Consider the following 15,804-nt stretch of genomic DNA (forward strand, 5'->3'; position numbering starts at 1 on the left):
TGCACCCCTGCTGGCCCTCCGCCCCCATCCTTGGCCTCCATCAGCTCACGACCTCCTTGACCCTCATCCATTTGTATCACGGGCTTTCATTTAAGTGGCCCGAGTGTCTCCCAGGTCCTGGTTGCCAGGGGTGCTTCAAGGAATAGGCCAGACACGTGCTCACGGAACCTGGCTTGGGACAGGGTGGGGGTAAAGGACACCGGTAAAAATCCATGACAGCGTGACGCTGAGTCTGAAGAGCCCCGGAGCTCAGGGTGCCCGGAGAAGAAGAAACAGAAGAAGGTGCGTCCCGGGAAGCACAGTTCCCAGAGCATCATCTTGGTGATGGACGTTGGTCGAGTTTTTCCTTAGCTCAGTAATGAGGAAGCCGGCGGGGACAAACGGCGGAGTCCACAGAGGTCCCGAGAAACTGGGATTTGGATAATCTGCAGCAAAGGGAAGGCCGAAGTCACCTAAGTCACATAGAAAACGGTCTCACCAGCAGGGACCATCGTGAGCTTAGTTACCAGGCCTGGGGGGGGGCGGGGGATGGTCCCACCTGTTTTTGTCAAGTTAACATCTCTCTCTGCAGACGGACGAGGCCATCTGGACCCGACTCGGTTGTGAATAATAAGTTAAACAAAGTAATATTACAGCGAGGAAGGAGGTACCTAATTAGAAAGTGCTTTCGCATGACATTCAAAGGTCACACAACCATCTTTTTTTTTTTCTCTCCCAAGTTTCGGATTTTTTTTTTTTTTTTTAACTCACATATGGCTGACTTGACTCTGCCCAGTTCCACTTCGGCTGACTCACCCGGGGGGTGTTTCTCCCTCTAGAAGTCAAGTGGCAAGAGGTGAAAGAGAAGACTGGTCCCACCTGGCTTTGGAGCATCAGGCTGGATCCCTGGTGGAGCCCAGGACTGGCCTGTGGACTTCCATTGTGAGGTCCCTTCACACCGTGGCCCCTGGGTCTCAGCCCCAGGTCATCGCCAGGCCCCATTATTTTGGTGTGTGGGGGGGCACTCGGCCCCTGAGCCCCACCCCCAGCCCTATTTTGTACTTTATTTAGAGACAGGGTCTCACTGAGTTGCTCAGCGCCTCACCATGGCTGAGGCTGGCTGTGAACTCGAGATCCTCCTGCCTCAGCCTCCCCAGCCGCTAGGATGACAGGTGTGCCCCAGGGCGCCTGGCACCAGGCCCAATTTGTCAGCCCTTCTGGGACCCCTCATTCCTGTGTGTCCTTCATGGAGGGCCGGGGTCGCTGCCCCAGAGACCTGCATCTCTCCCTTCCTGGCCTGCTGGCTGCTACCATGACTTTGTAGGGTAGGACTGTGGCCGGGAGCCGGGCTCCACTCTTCGGTCACTACCTCCTCGCTGTTCTCCTTCCCTGGTCCCCCAGGTCCAGAATATGCACCCCTCGGCCTCCGAGCGCGGCCAGGTAGCGAGAAAGCAATTTAAAATAATAATCGTTCACTTGAAACCACGGTCGACTTGGAGCGGTTTTGCTGCGGGAACCTTCACAGCTGCACATTTAGTTGAGCAAACAAAAGGGAAACATCAAGGACATTATAACAAGGTGGCATGAGTACGCAAAGACTGCAGGGACGGGGAGGGGAAATAAATGGCTTAATGACAGGGGCCAGCGCCCCAGGGACAGCTCCAGAGCTTAACACATGGACACTTAGGTCCTCCGTTCATTCTCCCAAAGGTTCCAGGGAGCGCGTCATTCCCCAAAATCAGAGTCGTTAGGGACACCGAGCTCCTAAGGGACAGTGATGGAGTTTGGTCTGTGATGCTGCAGCCTATGTATATATTCCGTCTCCTGACACAGAGGTGGGCAGAGGGCCGGGGGTAGACGGCCAGGGGTTGACCTTGGCTCTCTTAACTGGATGGATGCTTTGTGACCTCCGGCAAGTCACCTCCCCTCTCTGTGCTACAGCCGTTTCTCAGCAGGAATTTACTCATCAGATTGACCGTAAGGCTCCCTCTGCACCCCGTAGGATGGTTGTCAAGTTGATGAAATAATCGGGAAGGAACTTTGACAAAATAAATGCCCTCTTCCAGATTTTGGTGATTAAAAAAAAAATAAAGTCCTCTGTAGAGTTAGGGCCGAGGACTCTGCGATGCTGCCTTGGCTCTAAAGGACCCACGAGTTCTTTGAACTCTGTGTGATCTTGGGTAAGACACGGGCCCTCTCTGAGACTCTGTTCCCCACCTGGAAGGGAAGGGGCTCCTCTATTTTGTTGTGTGATATTGTCACCTGTCACATAATGCGGGTTTGCTTCACAAAGGCCTTGGACTTGTAAGATCAGGATGGAGGTCCAACGTTCCTGTTTCCCGGAGATCCCAGCTGCCTGCAGGCGGGGACAGGCTCTGTTGATGCGTAGCCCAGGAGCCCTGGGCTAAACCCAGTGGCCCAGGAGTGCCGCAGGCTAGACCGTCTGGGTTTGTGTGCGTGCCCTCTATGATGCCCAGGGAGGTCTAATGACACGTTCCTCAGGACCTCGGGACGTGTCCTGGTGGTTAAGTCAGACATGACTATAACGTGGCAGTAACAGCAGAAGCAGCTAAGGCTGCTCCCAGGGGTGGTGCCCCTGCCCCAGGCCCCTCCTCTTTCCCAGTCTCCGCCTTTTCCCCAGTCCCTCCTCTGCCCCAGTCCCTCCTCCTCTGCCCCAGTCCCTCCTCCTCTGCCCCAGCCCCTCCTCCTCTAACCCAGGCCCCTCACCTACCCCAGGCCCCGCCCCTGCCCCAGGCCCTCCCTTGCCCCAGGCCCCTCCCTTGCCCCGCCCCTCCCCTGTCCCAGGCCCCTCCTCTGCCCCAGGCCCCTCCCCTGCTCCAGGCTCCTCACCTTCTCTAGGCTCCTCCCCTGTCCCAGGCCCCTCCCCTGCCCCAGGCCCCTCCCCTACCCCAGGCCCCGCCCCTCCCCTGCCCCAGGCCCCTCCTCTGCCCCAGGCCCCTCCCCTACCCCAGGCCCCGCCCCTCCCCTGCCCCAGGCCCCTCCTCTGTCTCTTTGTCGCTGGCGGCTCCGGCACCTGCTGTCAAATCCTCTTCTTTGTTTCTAGTTTCATTTATTTGTGCTGTCTTTCCCCTCCATGTGCCAGAGCTTCACTTGTTTTATTTATTTCTTATTTTTCCCCCAAGGAGTTAGCTGTGGGATTTGTGTATCAACCTGTCTGTTTTCTCCTTGTTTCTAGAAGTTTATCTTGTGTTAAATGAATTTCAGATGAATATTTTGCTTTTTTTTTTCTCTGCTCTTTAAAAGCAGCGAACAGTGTTTGAGAGAAGAGATCATCCCTCCAGGCTTTGGGATGTCCTACGGCGGCCTTTGTCTTAAAGTCTGTGGGGTGTGTGTGTGTGACATATTTTTTAGTTGTAGAAGGACATAATATCTTTATTTTATCTATTTGCTTTTATGTGGTGCTGAGGATCGAACCCAGGGCCTCCCCCGTGCTCCACCCCTGAGCTCGCGACCCAGCTCCCGTGATTGTGGTTTTTCATCTCTGTTTTTACTGGCTTTCCCGTTGTCATGCTGTGTGACATCTACAATTAGCATTTTTATCGCTAAATCACAGTGTTGTGGAGTCAGGGAACAGGGCCTGTGGAACTTTCTTTCTGTCTCTTCTTTTTTCTCCTACTTCCTCTCTTTCCCCGTAGTGTGGTCTCTGTGGAGTGTTGCCCTGGGGTCTGTGGACATTTCAGAAGGGAAGGCTGTCTTTGCTGCAGGGCGTCTTGTTGATCCTGCCTACTGTGCGCCTCTGCTCTCTCACGCCTCGTTATTTTTGCTCTGTTTGCTTGAGCTAAATGGATCGTGGCACTTGTTATGATTTCCCAATAACATTGTGTGTTTTCTCATTTCTGATTTTTGTTTGGTCTTGTGTGTATGTGGCAACGTGATTACCTACCTAATTCCTCAAGACTTATTATATTGACACAAAGTTTTCTTGGAAAGGACTCACAGAAAAGAGGACATTTAGCAAAGACCCCAAGGGAGTGGGGGAGCCGGCCGTGTAGACATCCAGGGAGAGACTGTCTAGACAGAACAGCAAGTGCCAAGGCCCTGGGGCAGGAGTGTGCCTGGAGAGTTTGAGGAACAGCGAGGGGGCAGGACAGGAGTAGAGGACAGGGTGTGGGATGGTCATACGGCAGGGGTCTTTGCAAGGGCTTTGTCGTCTGCTGTGAGTCAGATGATGGGTTAGTCAGCTTTTCATGGCCCTGATCAAGAACAACTTAGAGGAGGAAAGACTGTATCTGGCCTGTGGTTTCGGAGGTACAGTCCATGGTTGGCTGGCTCCAAGACCCCGGGGCCGGAGGACATGGTGGAGAGAAGCAGCTCAACTGAAGGCAGCTGAGAAGCAGAGAGGGGCAGAGCGAGCCAGGAAGAAGGGCCAGGGACAGTCCAGTCCCCAGGGCACACCCCAGTGCCACCCTCCCACGAGGTCCGGCCTCCCAGCAGCCATTCTGCAGCACAGAGGAATCCACATGCAGATCCAGACCCTGATGGATGGGGAGCCCCGGGGCTAACGACATCTGTGTCCTCTCTGAGTGTCCACTGTGGCACCGGGCAGGGGAGGGGCAGGTCCTTTTGCCTAGATTTTTCCAAAATTTTCATGCTTTCTGATTCCTTTGATCATGTATAACAAGTGGCACATTGTAGGATGTTTATAAAAAAATTTTTAAAATAAAGTATCGGAACCCAAAAGTCCTTTCTATAACAAAGTGTCCACCCTCTGGTCTGGTCTGGCTGCTGCCGCTATGTTTCCAAAGATTGTTTTTCTTTCCTTTTTCACTCTCTGTTTTCCTCCCCTTCTGATCAGAATTATTCTCTTAGATCATTGTTACTTTAAAATGCTGTTTCTTGAAACTTCATTTTATTATTTCTAATAATGACTTCTTTCTCCAGTTACAAGTAATCATAATAAAGCTTTGGGATCCGACTTCCTGGGCTAGAATTTCTGATCCATCATTTCGTAGCTGTGTGCCCTGGGCGAGTTGCTGAGCCTCTCTGGGCCCCCTTTTCTCCTTTGGAGATAATAGTGGTGATTGTGTTCACAGAATCCTGGAGATGTTAAATTAGTGCCCGGTGTCTGGTAAAGAGTGGGCACTCAATAAGCGTCAGTCATTTTTATTACCAATTGAACAAGTATTGGAAAAAATATAAATAAGCAAACAAAATATATTAGAGTGTGAGTGTGAGTGTATAAATGTGTGTGTAGGAAACAAAAGTGTGAAATTTTGTAGCAACACTATCTGGTAGCCTTCAATCTTCTCCTAATGATCTACATTGAAACTTTTCCTCTGTCATTTAATAATCTTGGGCAACATCAGTTTTAATAGCTTCATGCCATGCATTCTGTGGATCTGCCTCATTATATCACCATATTCTTATTATAAGGCATACAAGGCTTATTTTCAAAAACAGTTCTGCAGTAAACCCACTTGTGATGAAATCTTTGTGTGCATACCTTTAATTATTTCTGAATAAATCTCTTGGTCTGGGATTGACGGCTTTGAGAATATCTGCCAACCCAGCCTATATTTTTTTTAAAAATCACCTTATATCTGAATAATGTTGTTTAATTTTTTTTTTATTTTACTCCCACCTGTCAGCATCTGCTATTCTAAATTTCAAACACCAGAAAGGTGATACGTATTTTAATATTAATTGTGTTGAGCATTTTCATTTGATTATCGCCACTCACTTATATCTGTAAATGATTATGTCTTATCTTTTGCCTCTTCTTTTTGATTTTATAAGAACATTTTTTTATAAGAAAGTTGTTAATATTGTCTTTGCTGACATTTATGTTGCAAATATTCTTCCTTCTCATGTTGCAAATTAATTTGGGTCATATGCACTTTTTTTATTAGTGGAATAGAAAGCATCTGGTTTAACTCTAACACGATCCACATTGAGTCGGCCACCAGGAACATCTCTCAAGTTTGTCTTCTGTCCACCAATTGTTATCTGAGTTCTCCATCCTTGGTTCCTTGTCTGATTTTTCAATCCAGTGATTGAGATTTTTCTTCTGCAAGTGAACTTTCCAAATTTCAGACTTTCCCCTTTTCATAGACACAGGAATCTCTCCGAGGATAGGAGTTACACGTTTAGCAGAACTTCCTGGGACAGTAGTCTCTTTCACAGGAGGTCCTGATGGGATCCCTCATGGCTTCTTTCTGTTTGAATGACTGGAGTTTTCCCTGTGCCCTGTGCCCTTTCTCTATTTACCCGTCCTTAGAGCAGGAAAAGTACAGAAATGACGCCTGTCCCTGTCCTGACCTTTCTGACCTGGGTGAAAGGCCACAGGAGTCCTGCTGTTTGGGGAAGTCCATTTTTGTCCTATGGGGTGTCCTGTTCCCCGGGTGCATTGGAGAGTGGACGACAGCTAGAGAGAGCTGGGTAACGAGCATCCCCACATCTTCCCCACGTTGGTCCTGAGGGTCTCGAAGCTGGAGAGAGCGCTGTTCTTCTCTCCTCATGGTGCAGTGGTCTTATGTGGAGCTTGTAAGAGCTCAGTTACTCTGCATCCCCTCCTGCTGCGCTATAGCCAGAGGCACATGCTTCAGGCTCCAGACATGTTGCAGAATCATAATGGTCATGCAGTCACATATATGCATACAATAATAATATCTGCTTCATTCTACTATCCTTCCTGTCCCCACATCCCCTCCCCTCCCCTCCCATCACTTCCCTCTACCTAATCTAAGGTAACGCTTTCTTCCCTAGTGCCCCACCCCCAGCCTGATTGGGAATCAGCATCCGCCTATTAGAGATAACATTCAGCCTTTGGTTTTGTGGGATTGGCTTATTTCGCTTAGCATGACACTCTTCAACTCCAACCATTTATGGCAAATTCCATATTTTCACTCTTCTTTAAAGCTGAATAATATTCCATTGAGTATCTAGACCCCGTTTTCTTTATCCATTCACCTATTGAGGGACACCTAGGTTGGTCCCACAGTTCAGCTCTTGTGAATTGAGCTGCTATCAACATTGATGTGGCTGTGTCCCTGTTGGATGCTGATTTTAAGTCCTTTGGGTATAAACCCAGGAGTGGGACAGCTGGGTCCAATGGTGGTTCCATTCCCAGTTTTCTGAGGAATCTCCATCCTGCTTTCCATACCGGTCGTACCAATTTGCAGTCCCACCAGCACCGTATGAGTGTGCCTTTCCCCCCACACCCTCGCCAACACTTATTGTTGCCTCTAACAGTTACTTTCTCTTTGTAAGAAGTGACATAGACTTTCTTGCTTGAAGCAAGAGACACACACAAAAAAATTCGATGTTTTTGCAGATTTATTGAGTCTGGGTGCTGGGGACGGGCCGCAGGGCCTCACACATGGTAGGCACACCCTGTGCTATGGAACACCCCGAGGCCAGAAAGTGGCCTCTAAAAGAGAATTTAAATGAAGATGTTTATGTTTTATGGAGGAGCATTATGTAAAACAACACACAGATCTAACAAATCCCACCCCGGCGTCCTCTCACCTTTACTTAAGTCTGTGGAAGTTTCTGGAAGCCCCTGCTGTGCGCATGGCCCCCGTCCTGGTTTCCGGCACGGACACAGACGTTCCTTGGCTTTTCTGTTTGTTTTGGTGACTTCAGTGGAAGCTGGGAGGACAAGAGCCCGACGCCCAACGTGGAGGCTTGTCCCCTCCGCTCTCGGTCACCTCTGTCCCCTATTTTCGGAAGCTGCCTAAGAAGATCTGTGAATGGAGCAGAAGAGCCGTGACGTGGGACCTTGGGGGTGAGGAGCTTGGGGAACCTCCTTCCTCCCCCCTCAGACGCCTCGGGAATGTCCCTTGCCTGTCCTTGTTCTTACCGCCTGTCTGGCTGGAAGCACACGGAAGCCACCGCGCTGTGACAAGAGCGCTAGCCCCAGTCACGCCGACGGTGCCACGTGCTGAACCCCCGGAAGGTCACCTGTCTCGCCGGGCGCTTTCCGTGCATCATCAGCTGTCAATCACGCGTCTGCAGAAAGGGACCTGGTTCCGCCTTGTAGATGTGAAAGGCCAAGGCCCAGAGCCCCGCCACGTGCCTAGGCCACCCAAGGAGGCAAGGACGGAGGTGGGGTGGACCCGGCGTCTTTGACACCAGGGCCTTAGAGGGACAAGGTTTCTGCGGAGCACTTTGGGCAGGTTTCTGCACAGAAGAGGAGAGCTGGGAAGTCCTCGGTCGCCATGGCCCCACCTGGAATCAGAATGAACCTGGAGGACAAAAATCATAATGATAATTGAACCATGTGACTCAGAAAGTGCGTGTGTGAGAGTGTGTGTGAGTGTGAATGTGTGTGTGTGCGAGTGTGTGTGAGTATGTGTGTGTGTGAGTGTGCGTGTGTGTAAGTGTGTGCATGTGTGTGAGTGTGAGTGTGAGTGTGTGTGTGTGAGTGTGCGTGTGTGTGTAAGTGTGTGCATGTGTGTGAGTGTGAGTGTGAGTGTGTGTGTGTGAGAGTGTGTGAGTGTGCGTGTGTGTGTAAGTGTGTGCATGTGTGTGAGTGTGAGTGTGAGTGTGTGAGTGTGTGTGAGTGTGGTGTGTGCAGAGAGAACTTCATGTCCTCTGTAAACACAGGATGTACCTTTTCCCCCCTGATGTCCGGGGAACACAGGTCAAGTGTCCCCATGCGTGGGACCAGAAGTGTTTTGGACTCTGGACTCTGATTTTGGACCCTTTGCTCATTCATAATGACATATCTTGGGGAAGGGACTCGGTCTCACACAGTATTTCACATACACCTTGCACACATAGGTGGCAGGTAACTAACTGCATGCCCCATTTTTAGTGAATTTGTGCATGAACTGAAGTGTCCCAGTTGGGGAATTTTTCCATGTACATTATCATGTGGGTGATCCAACAGGTTTGAATGTTGGAGCGTTTGAGATTTTGAGTTTTGGGATTAGGGATGTACAACTTGTACTTACAAAAATATATGGTGTCCTGGGCTACAAACTCTCTCTCTCTCTCTCTCTCTCTCTCTCTCACACACACACACACACACACACACACACACACACACACCAGAAGCCCAAACCCCAAACCCAACAAAACAAAAGACTGCTATTGTACCAGAGATTGAACTCAGGGGCACTCAACCCCTGAGCCCCATCCCAGCCCTATTTTGGATTTTATCTAGAGACAGGGTCTCACTGAGTTGCTTAGGGCCTCCCTTTTTGCAGAGGCTAGCTTTGAACTCGCGATCCTCCTGCCTCAGCCTCCCCAGCTGCTGGGATGACAGGCGTGCGCCTGGCTCATCATGGTTTTTCAAAGGAGAGCTTTCTATGGGGCCCCTTCTCAGGGCCACTCCGCGAAACAGCACCAGACAGCACGTCGGGGACTCTCACCTGACCCTTGTCTCCCTGTAGGTTTAAGCTGCTGAGCCAGGAGGAGGGCGAGTACTTCAACGTGCCTGTGCCGCCCGAGGGCAGCGAGGGCAATGAAGAACTGCGGCAGAAGTTTGAGGTGAGGCTCCTTGCTTTCTGCGTCCAGGGGAACCAGGGTCTGCCATGTGCCATTTCCCGCCCTTGGTGGGGTCCGTAGCCAGACCTGTCAGGACTCAGCCTCTGCAATCCGTTCCCAGAGAACTCTGGGCCGACTTCAGGACCCCGGGGCAGTGTCTCCTGGCCTGGGACGGTGTCCCCGCCTCCCGTCCTCATTCGGATGAGACATGTCCTTGATGTGGGCTCATGTACTTCCCAGGTTACTTTGAGGGTGATTTGGACGAACTGCGTGGGAAAAGGGGACCGAGTGGTGATGGATTTCGGAGGCCAGGCCAACGAGGCTGGTGGACGGGGGGATCTGGATTTGAATCCATCGTCGGGATGGTGCTAGACAGGAGGGTGGATGGGACCGGGGACCTCGGGAGATGCCCCTTGACTCTGACTGCCGGCTATACAGCTGCTCTGCTCCGACCTCAGAGAAGCCCCTTCCATTCGCTGGGGACCTGCGAACCCCGTTGTTAGTTAGGAGCAGCGGGTGCAGGACACATCCCAGTTTTAAAAGAAGATGTTCTGAAGCCCGGCACGGTGGCGCTCACCTGTCATCCCAGCAGCTCAGGAGGCTGAGGCAGGAGGACCGTGAGTTCAAGGCCAGCCTCAGCCAAAGTGAGGCGCTGAGCAGCTCCGTGAGACCCTGTCTCTAAATAAAATACAAAATAGGGCTGGGGATGGGGCTCAGTGGCCAAGTGCCCCTGAGTTCAATCCCCAGTACAAAAAGAAATAAAAAGAAAAAGAAAAGAAAATGTTTGGGGGAAGTTGGGTTTGAGTCTATATATGATAGTTCCACAGGGAAAACACAGAAATTGTGCATATAAATTTAACGCACAGAATCTTTTGGGAAACCATCAATTTTGGATAAACCACGATGACCTGCTAATTCTGGAAAAATGTATAAAAGGGCAGATCTAAAATGCAGTGAATGATTGTTATTTATTAAATAGTCACTCAAGAAAATTGAAAAATTAGTTGGATGTGGTGGTACCCGCCTGTAATCCCCGTGACGCAGGAGGATCGCGGGTTTGAGGCCAGCCTCGGCAACTTAGTAGGGACCCTGTCTTAAAATATAGAAGGGGCTGGGGTATGGCTCATTGGTAAAGCATCTTTGGGTTTCATCCCAACTATTGTAAGAAGAAGGAAGGAAGGAAGGGAAAATAAAAGGAGGAGATAATTGAAAAATTATGGCCAGGTAAAGTTCCGTGGGAAAGCGTTCAGGTATATTTTGGGAACACAAAAGGAGTACAGCCTTGTCTGAGAAGACAGGGGGAAGTGTCCTGGAGAAACTGAAATGGAAGTTAACCAAGTAAAGAGAGGGGAAGGAGCATTCTGTGCAGAGAGAACAGCATGCGCAAAGGTCCTGTGGTGGGGTATTACAGAGAAACTATGTGAGGATGAACGAAGGCTAGTGGGAGCAGCGCAGAGCTAGTCAGGGGTGGGTGCGTCCAAGGTCATGCCGAGGAAGTGTGTGAGCACCGACTCACAGGAATGACCTGGCCTTGGCAAGGATTCTGGGTTTCATCCCAAGAATCATGTTGATTTTTTTTTCAACTTGACAGAAACAACGTGAGTATCTCTGGGTCCCTGGTCTTGAGCTGTGCCCTCCAAGTGGCTCTGATGATGGCAATGGTTGTGAGCAGAGTGGGGTCTCCTTTCCTAAAAACGAAGTGAAATAAACAGGCTTAACCTTGGGCTTATCAGTCCTTCTCCAGTGACCTTGATCTCTGAAGGTCATTCCCGTGGAACCTGCTCAAAGCCAGAAGAATTCATAAAAGCATCTTCACAAAAACAAAAACAACCCAACAAAAACCCAGGCTGCTATTTTCTTGTATAAAATGAAGTCTCGGTTTTGCAAAATGATTTCTTCTGTCCTGGGCAGCTGGGGTGACGTTCCACCTCGGAAAACATTTTCTACACAAATAGAGCCTTCGTCTGGGCCAGTAATTGGCTTGAAGGGAGGGACTATTTTATCTGCACGCTGCAAAAATACGTCCCTTTATTCCTAAGCAAGAGCCTGCGGACGCTTGTTTATGCCTGAATTATAATCGCTCCGTCCCATAGTTGTTGATTAAAAACAAACAAAAAGAGTGTTTCCAGCCGACAGGAAATCATTCTCAGGCACGCAGAGGGATTTCAGTTGACCTTGAACGTGAGAAGTGTAATACCTGCGCAGTAACCAGTGAGCACCCAGAAGGACTCAGAAATTACTCTCAAGCCTCTTATCTGCAGGAATTCTGAGGGGCCGTGAAATGGACCTGCTGGGATTGGGGTAATGGAGTTTCATGGTAGGGTGAGCCTGGGGTGGTTCACACCTCATCAGGTGGTGTATTTCGGAATGGCAGACCTGGCTCTGGGAGGCCTGCGGTACCTCACCGTGGCCTTGCTGAAGGGGCCAGGGACGGGGGAGACTCTTGGGGGGAGTTTCCAAATGGGGATTTCTGACAGCTTTGAACTTTTTAAAAATTTAACTGAGCACTTATTATGTGCCGTTCCTTATGCCGAATGCTTGACAGATATGAACTCGTCTCAACTCACCTCCTCCACGACCCTGAACGACAGGTGCTGTTATCATCAGTCCTGTTTTTCTTTTGCAGAAAAGGAAACTGAGGTTCAGGGAAGTCGTTTTCCAAGGTCCCCAAACTGGTCATGGTCCCCGGGTCTGAGTTTCCCCCAGAGACAGACCATAGTGAGGATTCCGAGGCCAGTGGTTTATTTGGGACTTGATCCCCGGAAGCGCTTCTTCTAAGGAGGACGAGGAAGGGAAAAGAGAAGGAGATAAGCAAACACCAAGTGTCAGGGAAGTTCTAGAACCTTCCTTTGTGGGTCACAACCTCTGGGCACGCCGACTTGCCCGGCCTGGAGTGGTTGGGGAACGGTGGCGAGGGGAAACGTCGGCACATGTTTAAGATGGAGATGATTTTTTCACTTTTTTCTGGGTAGTTTGGATCTGCAGCGGGTCGGATCCACGGAGGCGGAACGGCTGAGACCCAGGGCCCGCTGTATCAGCCAGCGCGTCACCGCTGTGGGCTCCTGGAGTCGAATCCCGCCCAGAACGCGTGCTTGGGTTTCCCAATCCAGGATCCCAGGGATCAGGCCCAGCTCTGTTCTGAGCTGCCTCCAGGACAGTCCACACACCAGCGCCTTCCACGCGCCCTCCTTGCGGGCTGTGCTCCCATCTGCAGCCAGAGGATGCTCCCCCAGGCAGAGAGTGACAGGTGTTGGCAGAGAGCAGCCCCAGCTGTGGGGAGGAGCCAGCCGGAGGGTCTGCATCATCTGTGCAGCAGAGCCTGGTGGTTCTGCGCAGGTTGCTTGGATTCAAATCCCACTTCTGCCTCTTCCTTGCTGGGTGACTGGAGGCGAGTTGCTTCACCTCTCTGAGCTTCTGACTGGCCATCTGAGAGATGGGGAATTGCAACACCTCTTACTCCTGAGGTTATGGAGGATTCCATGGGCTCATGGGTTTAGAGGTGTCCTGCACTCAGAGAGGTGCCAGGTGCTGATGGTGGTCAGCTTCCCGCCTCCGAATAGATAAAGCTCAGAAGGTGGTTCTGTCTGGGGTGGGGACAATCTCTAGGGACTCCCAGCACACAGGGGTCTTTGCCTCTGCTGCTGCCCAGCAGGGAGACCTGGGGTCGCTTTCTGTAGGAACTGGATGATCTCCGTCAGAGCCCAGGAGCCTGGCCGCTGAGGGTCCTTGGTTGTCCCCTGGAACTTTCTGGAAGCAGCATGGCCATCTGCTCAGAAGTGCTCTTCATCTGCTTCTTCTTTGAGCACCGAGTTCTAGGGCTCTCAGTTACGGACCTGAAAGGCCACCCCAGGGGACTCCTGTTTCTGAAGGGCTAGCCTAGCCACCAAGAGCAAGGACGGTTTCCACTTGGGCTCAATTTTGCAAAGTCCCCTCTTTGATGGAGTATCTGCTAGGCACAAGGACCCGTGACAAGTTCTTGTTCTCCTGAAGCTCACTGTGTTGGGGCCACAAGCCCAGAGGTTTCAGGAGCCCGGCGGATACCAAGAGAGGGGAAAGGCTACTCCAGCCGGATCCACTGTTCCCAAAGAAGCCCGGCAACTGGTTTTTCTAAGACATCTCCTGCCTTTCAACAGTTGGCATCTGATTTAAATATTAAAACAAGAGCCAACACTGAGCAGAACAGACCAGCGGCACTGCTAGGCTTCTGACCTAGATTCTAGAAGTCACAGTGACGTGCTGGGTGCCTTCCTCTTCTGTTGCTGTAACAAAATACCCGAGGCCACATGCTTCAGAGAGCAAAGAGGGCGTCTGGGCTTCCCATTTTGGAGGCTGAAAGTCCGACCTCAGACAGTGCCATCCATCTGGTCTCTGAGGAGTGCCACCTTGCCTGGGTCACAACGTGGTGGAGAAACAGAAAGGGGACAAGGGACCTGGGTGAATGCAGAAGGGGTCAGGCACACGGGGTGGCTTTCCTGGTAGCGACCTGCTGTTGAGGGGACCAACTCCGCGAGACCAGCATTACTGCCTTCGGGGGGCGGCACCCCAGCCTCCACCCACCTCCCACCAGGACCCACTGTTCGGGGTCCCCCCTCTTGTCACATCGACCAGCACAGAGGCCTTTGGGGCACCCACCCAAGCCCTGTCCAGACCCAGCACGAGCCCTGAGCAGAGTCAGGAGAGAGACCGGATGGCGAGAGGGAAGGGGCTGGGTTCAGGGGAGAGAAGGGAACCCGGGGGCCTCCAGGAGGAGGCTGCTGGTACTCCCCACCCCCCACCAAACAGAGCAGAGCCCAGCAAAACCCCTCGGGTGGACGGGCCCTGGGACCTCGGGTGGACGGGCCCACACTAAAGAGAGGGACAGGATCTGGGAACCCGGGGCGGGCAGGGCTGGGGTCTCCCCAGGTGGGGGAACCTAGCGGGCGGATCTGAGGGTCCTAAGGCAGGACTGGAAGGTGGGGGACCGGAGCCAACGAGGCCGTGGGAGGGGCAGGGGGAGGGAACGCGTTAGGGTCCAGCCAGACTGGACAAAACCCTGGGGTCTGGACAGGGAGGAGTTGGGGGGCTACGAGGACACGGTCCACCACACAGCTTCTTCCCTGAGTTTTTTTCTTTTATACCATCCCCTTGCAAATCAGATGATGCCCTGGTTTTAATGGCCTCCTCTTTGCCTGTTACCCCTGCATCTCTGTCTGTAGTTCACCTACCTTTTTTGTTGGGGGGGGGGATGGATACTGGGGACTGAACTCAGGGGCCCTCGACCCCTGAGCCCCATCCCCAGCCCTATTTTGTATTGTATTTAGAGACAGGGTCTCCCTGAGCTGCTTAGGGCCTCACCATGGCTGAGGCTGGATTTGCACTCGCCATCCTCCTGCCTCAGCCTCCTGAGCCGCTGGGATTGCAGGCGTGCGCCTCCGCGCCTGGGTGTAGCTCCCCTTTCTTAACCCAAGACCCACCAGTCCAGCGGCTACTGATTATTCACCCTCGGCATCCCCGGGACACTTGAGCGTCAGCACAGTCTTACTGCGAAGTCATCGATCAAGTGTTTTCACAGGGGTCTTGCTGGGAGCCCCTCAGCAGGAGGACGAAACCCTCCACCTTGGGTGGCGATGGCCATGCAGCGAGGCAGGGCCCGGGTTCAGGCATCCAAGTGGACGGACGTCCAGAGCCCTTTGCCAAGTGCAGCCTCTTTGGTTCCATTTAGATGAGATTCAAGAGCCACCAGAGCTGACCACGGGGGACAGAAATCAGCAGACAAGGGCCTTGGTAGTTTGGAAGGGGGCATCCTCGGGGGCCACTCTGCGAGGGATGGAGACCCCCCGGGTCTCGTTTTGGGGGTGAGTGGCCAGAACTCACACCTCGACTTTTCAAAGCCCACTCTTGATTTTAGTCAGCTTTTGCGCTGCGGTGACTCAAGGACGCGGCCAGCTCTGCTGTAGAGAGGAGGAGGGGTTATCTGGGGACTCACGGTTCCAGGGGTCCACTCCTCAGGGCCCGAGGTGAGGCAGGACATCATGGCGGAGAGCGTGACCGAGGGAGGCAGCTCCCAGGGTGGTGGGGAAGCAGAGAGGGACTCCACTTGCCAGGGACAAATATAGACCCAGGGCCACGCCTGGGTCACCTCCTGGAGGGCCACCTCCCCCAGCCACAACCCCCACCTCTGGTCACCCCTCAGTCAGTCCCACCAGGGATGAATCCACCGATGGGGTGGAGGCTGTCACAACCCTCTCGTCATTTGTCCTCTGAACCGTCTCGCGGTGTCTCACGCGTGAGCTTTTGGGGGACCCCTCACCTCCAAACCATAATAGTCACAAAAAGAGACAATGTGACGGCGGCTGTGTCCTTGGCCACCGTCCCTGGAGGTAGCACACGGGA

At 52.2% G+C, this 15,804-nt stretch overlaps 1 protein-coding gene across 2 annotated transcripts in view; it reads left to right on the plus strand.

Annotated features, from left to right (window-relative positions):
• The window catches only part of Prkcb (protein kinase C beta), a 294,255-nt gene that overhangs the window by 196,040 nt on the left and 82,411 nt on the right, over positions 1-15,804 (plus strand). For both annotated transcript variants that reach the window (XM_026392125.2, XM_026392124.2), the window contains exon 8: positions 9,339-9,435. In XM_026392125.2, coding sequence (XP_026247910.1) covers positions 9,339-9,435 — 97 coding nt within the window. The remainder of the gene's footprint in view (positions 1-9,338; positions 9,436-15,804) is intronic.

This window comes from Urocitellus parryii, chromosome 9, assembly GCF_045843805.1.
Source record: "Urocitellus parryii isolate mUroPar1 chromosome 9, mUroPar1.hap1, whole genome shotgun sequence".
Lineage (NCBI taxonomy): Eukaryota > Metazoa > Chordata > Mammalia > Rodentia > Sciuridae > Urocitellus > Urocitellus parryii.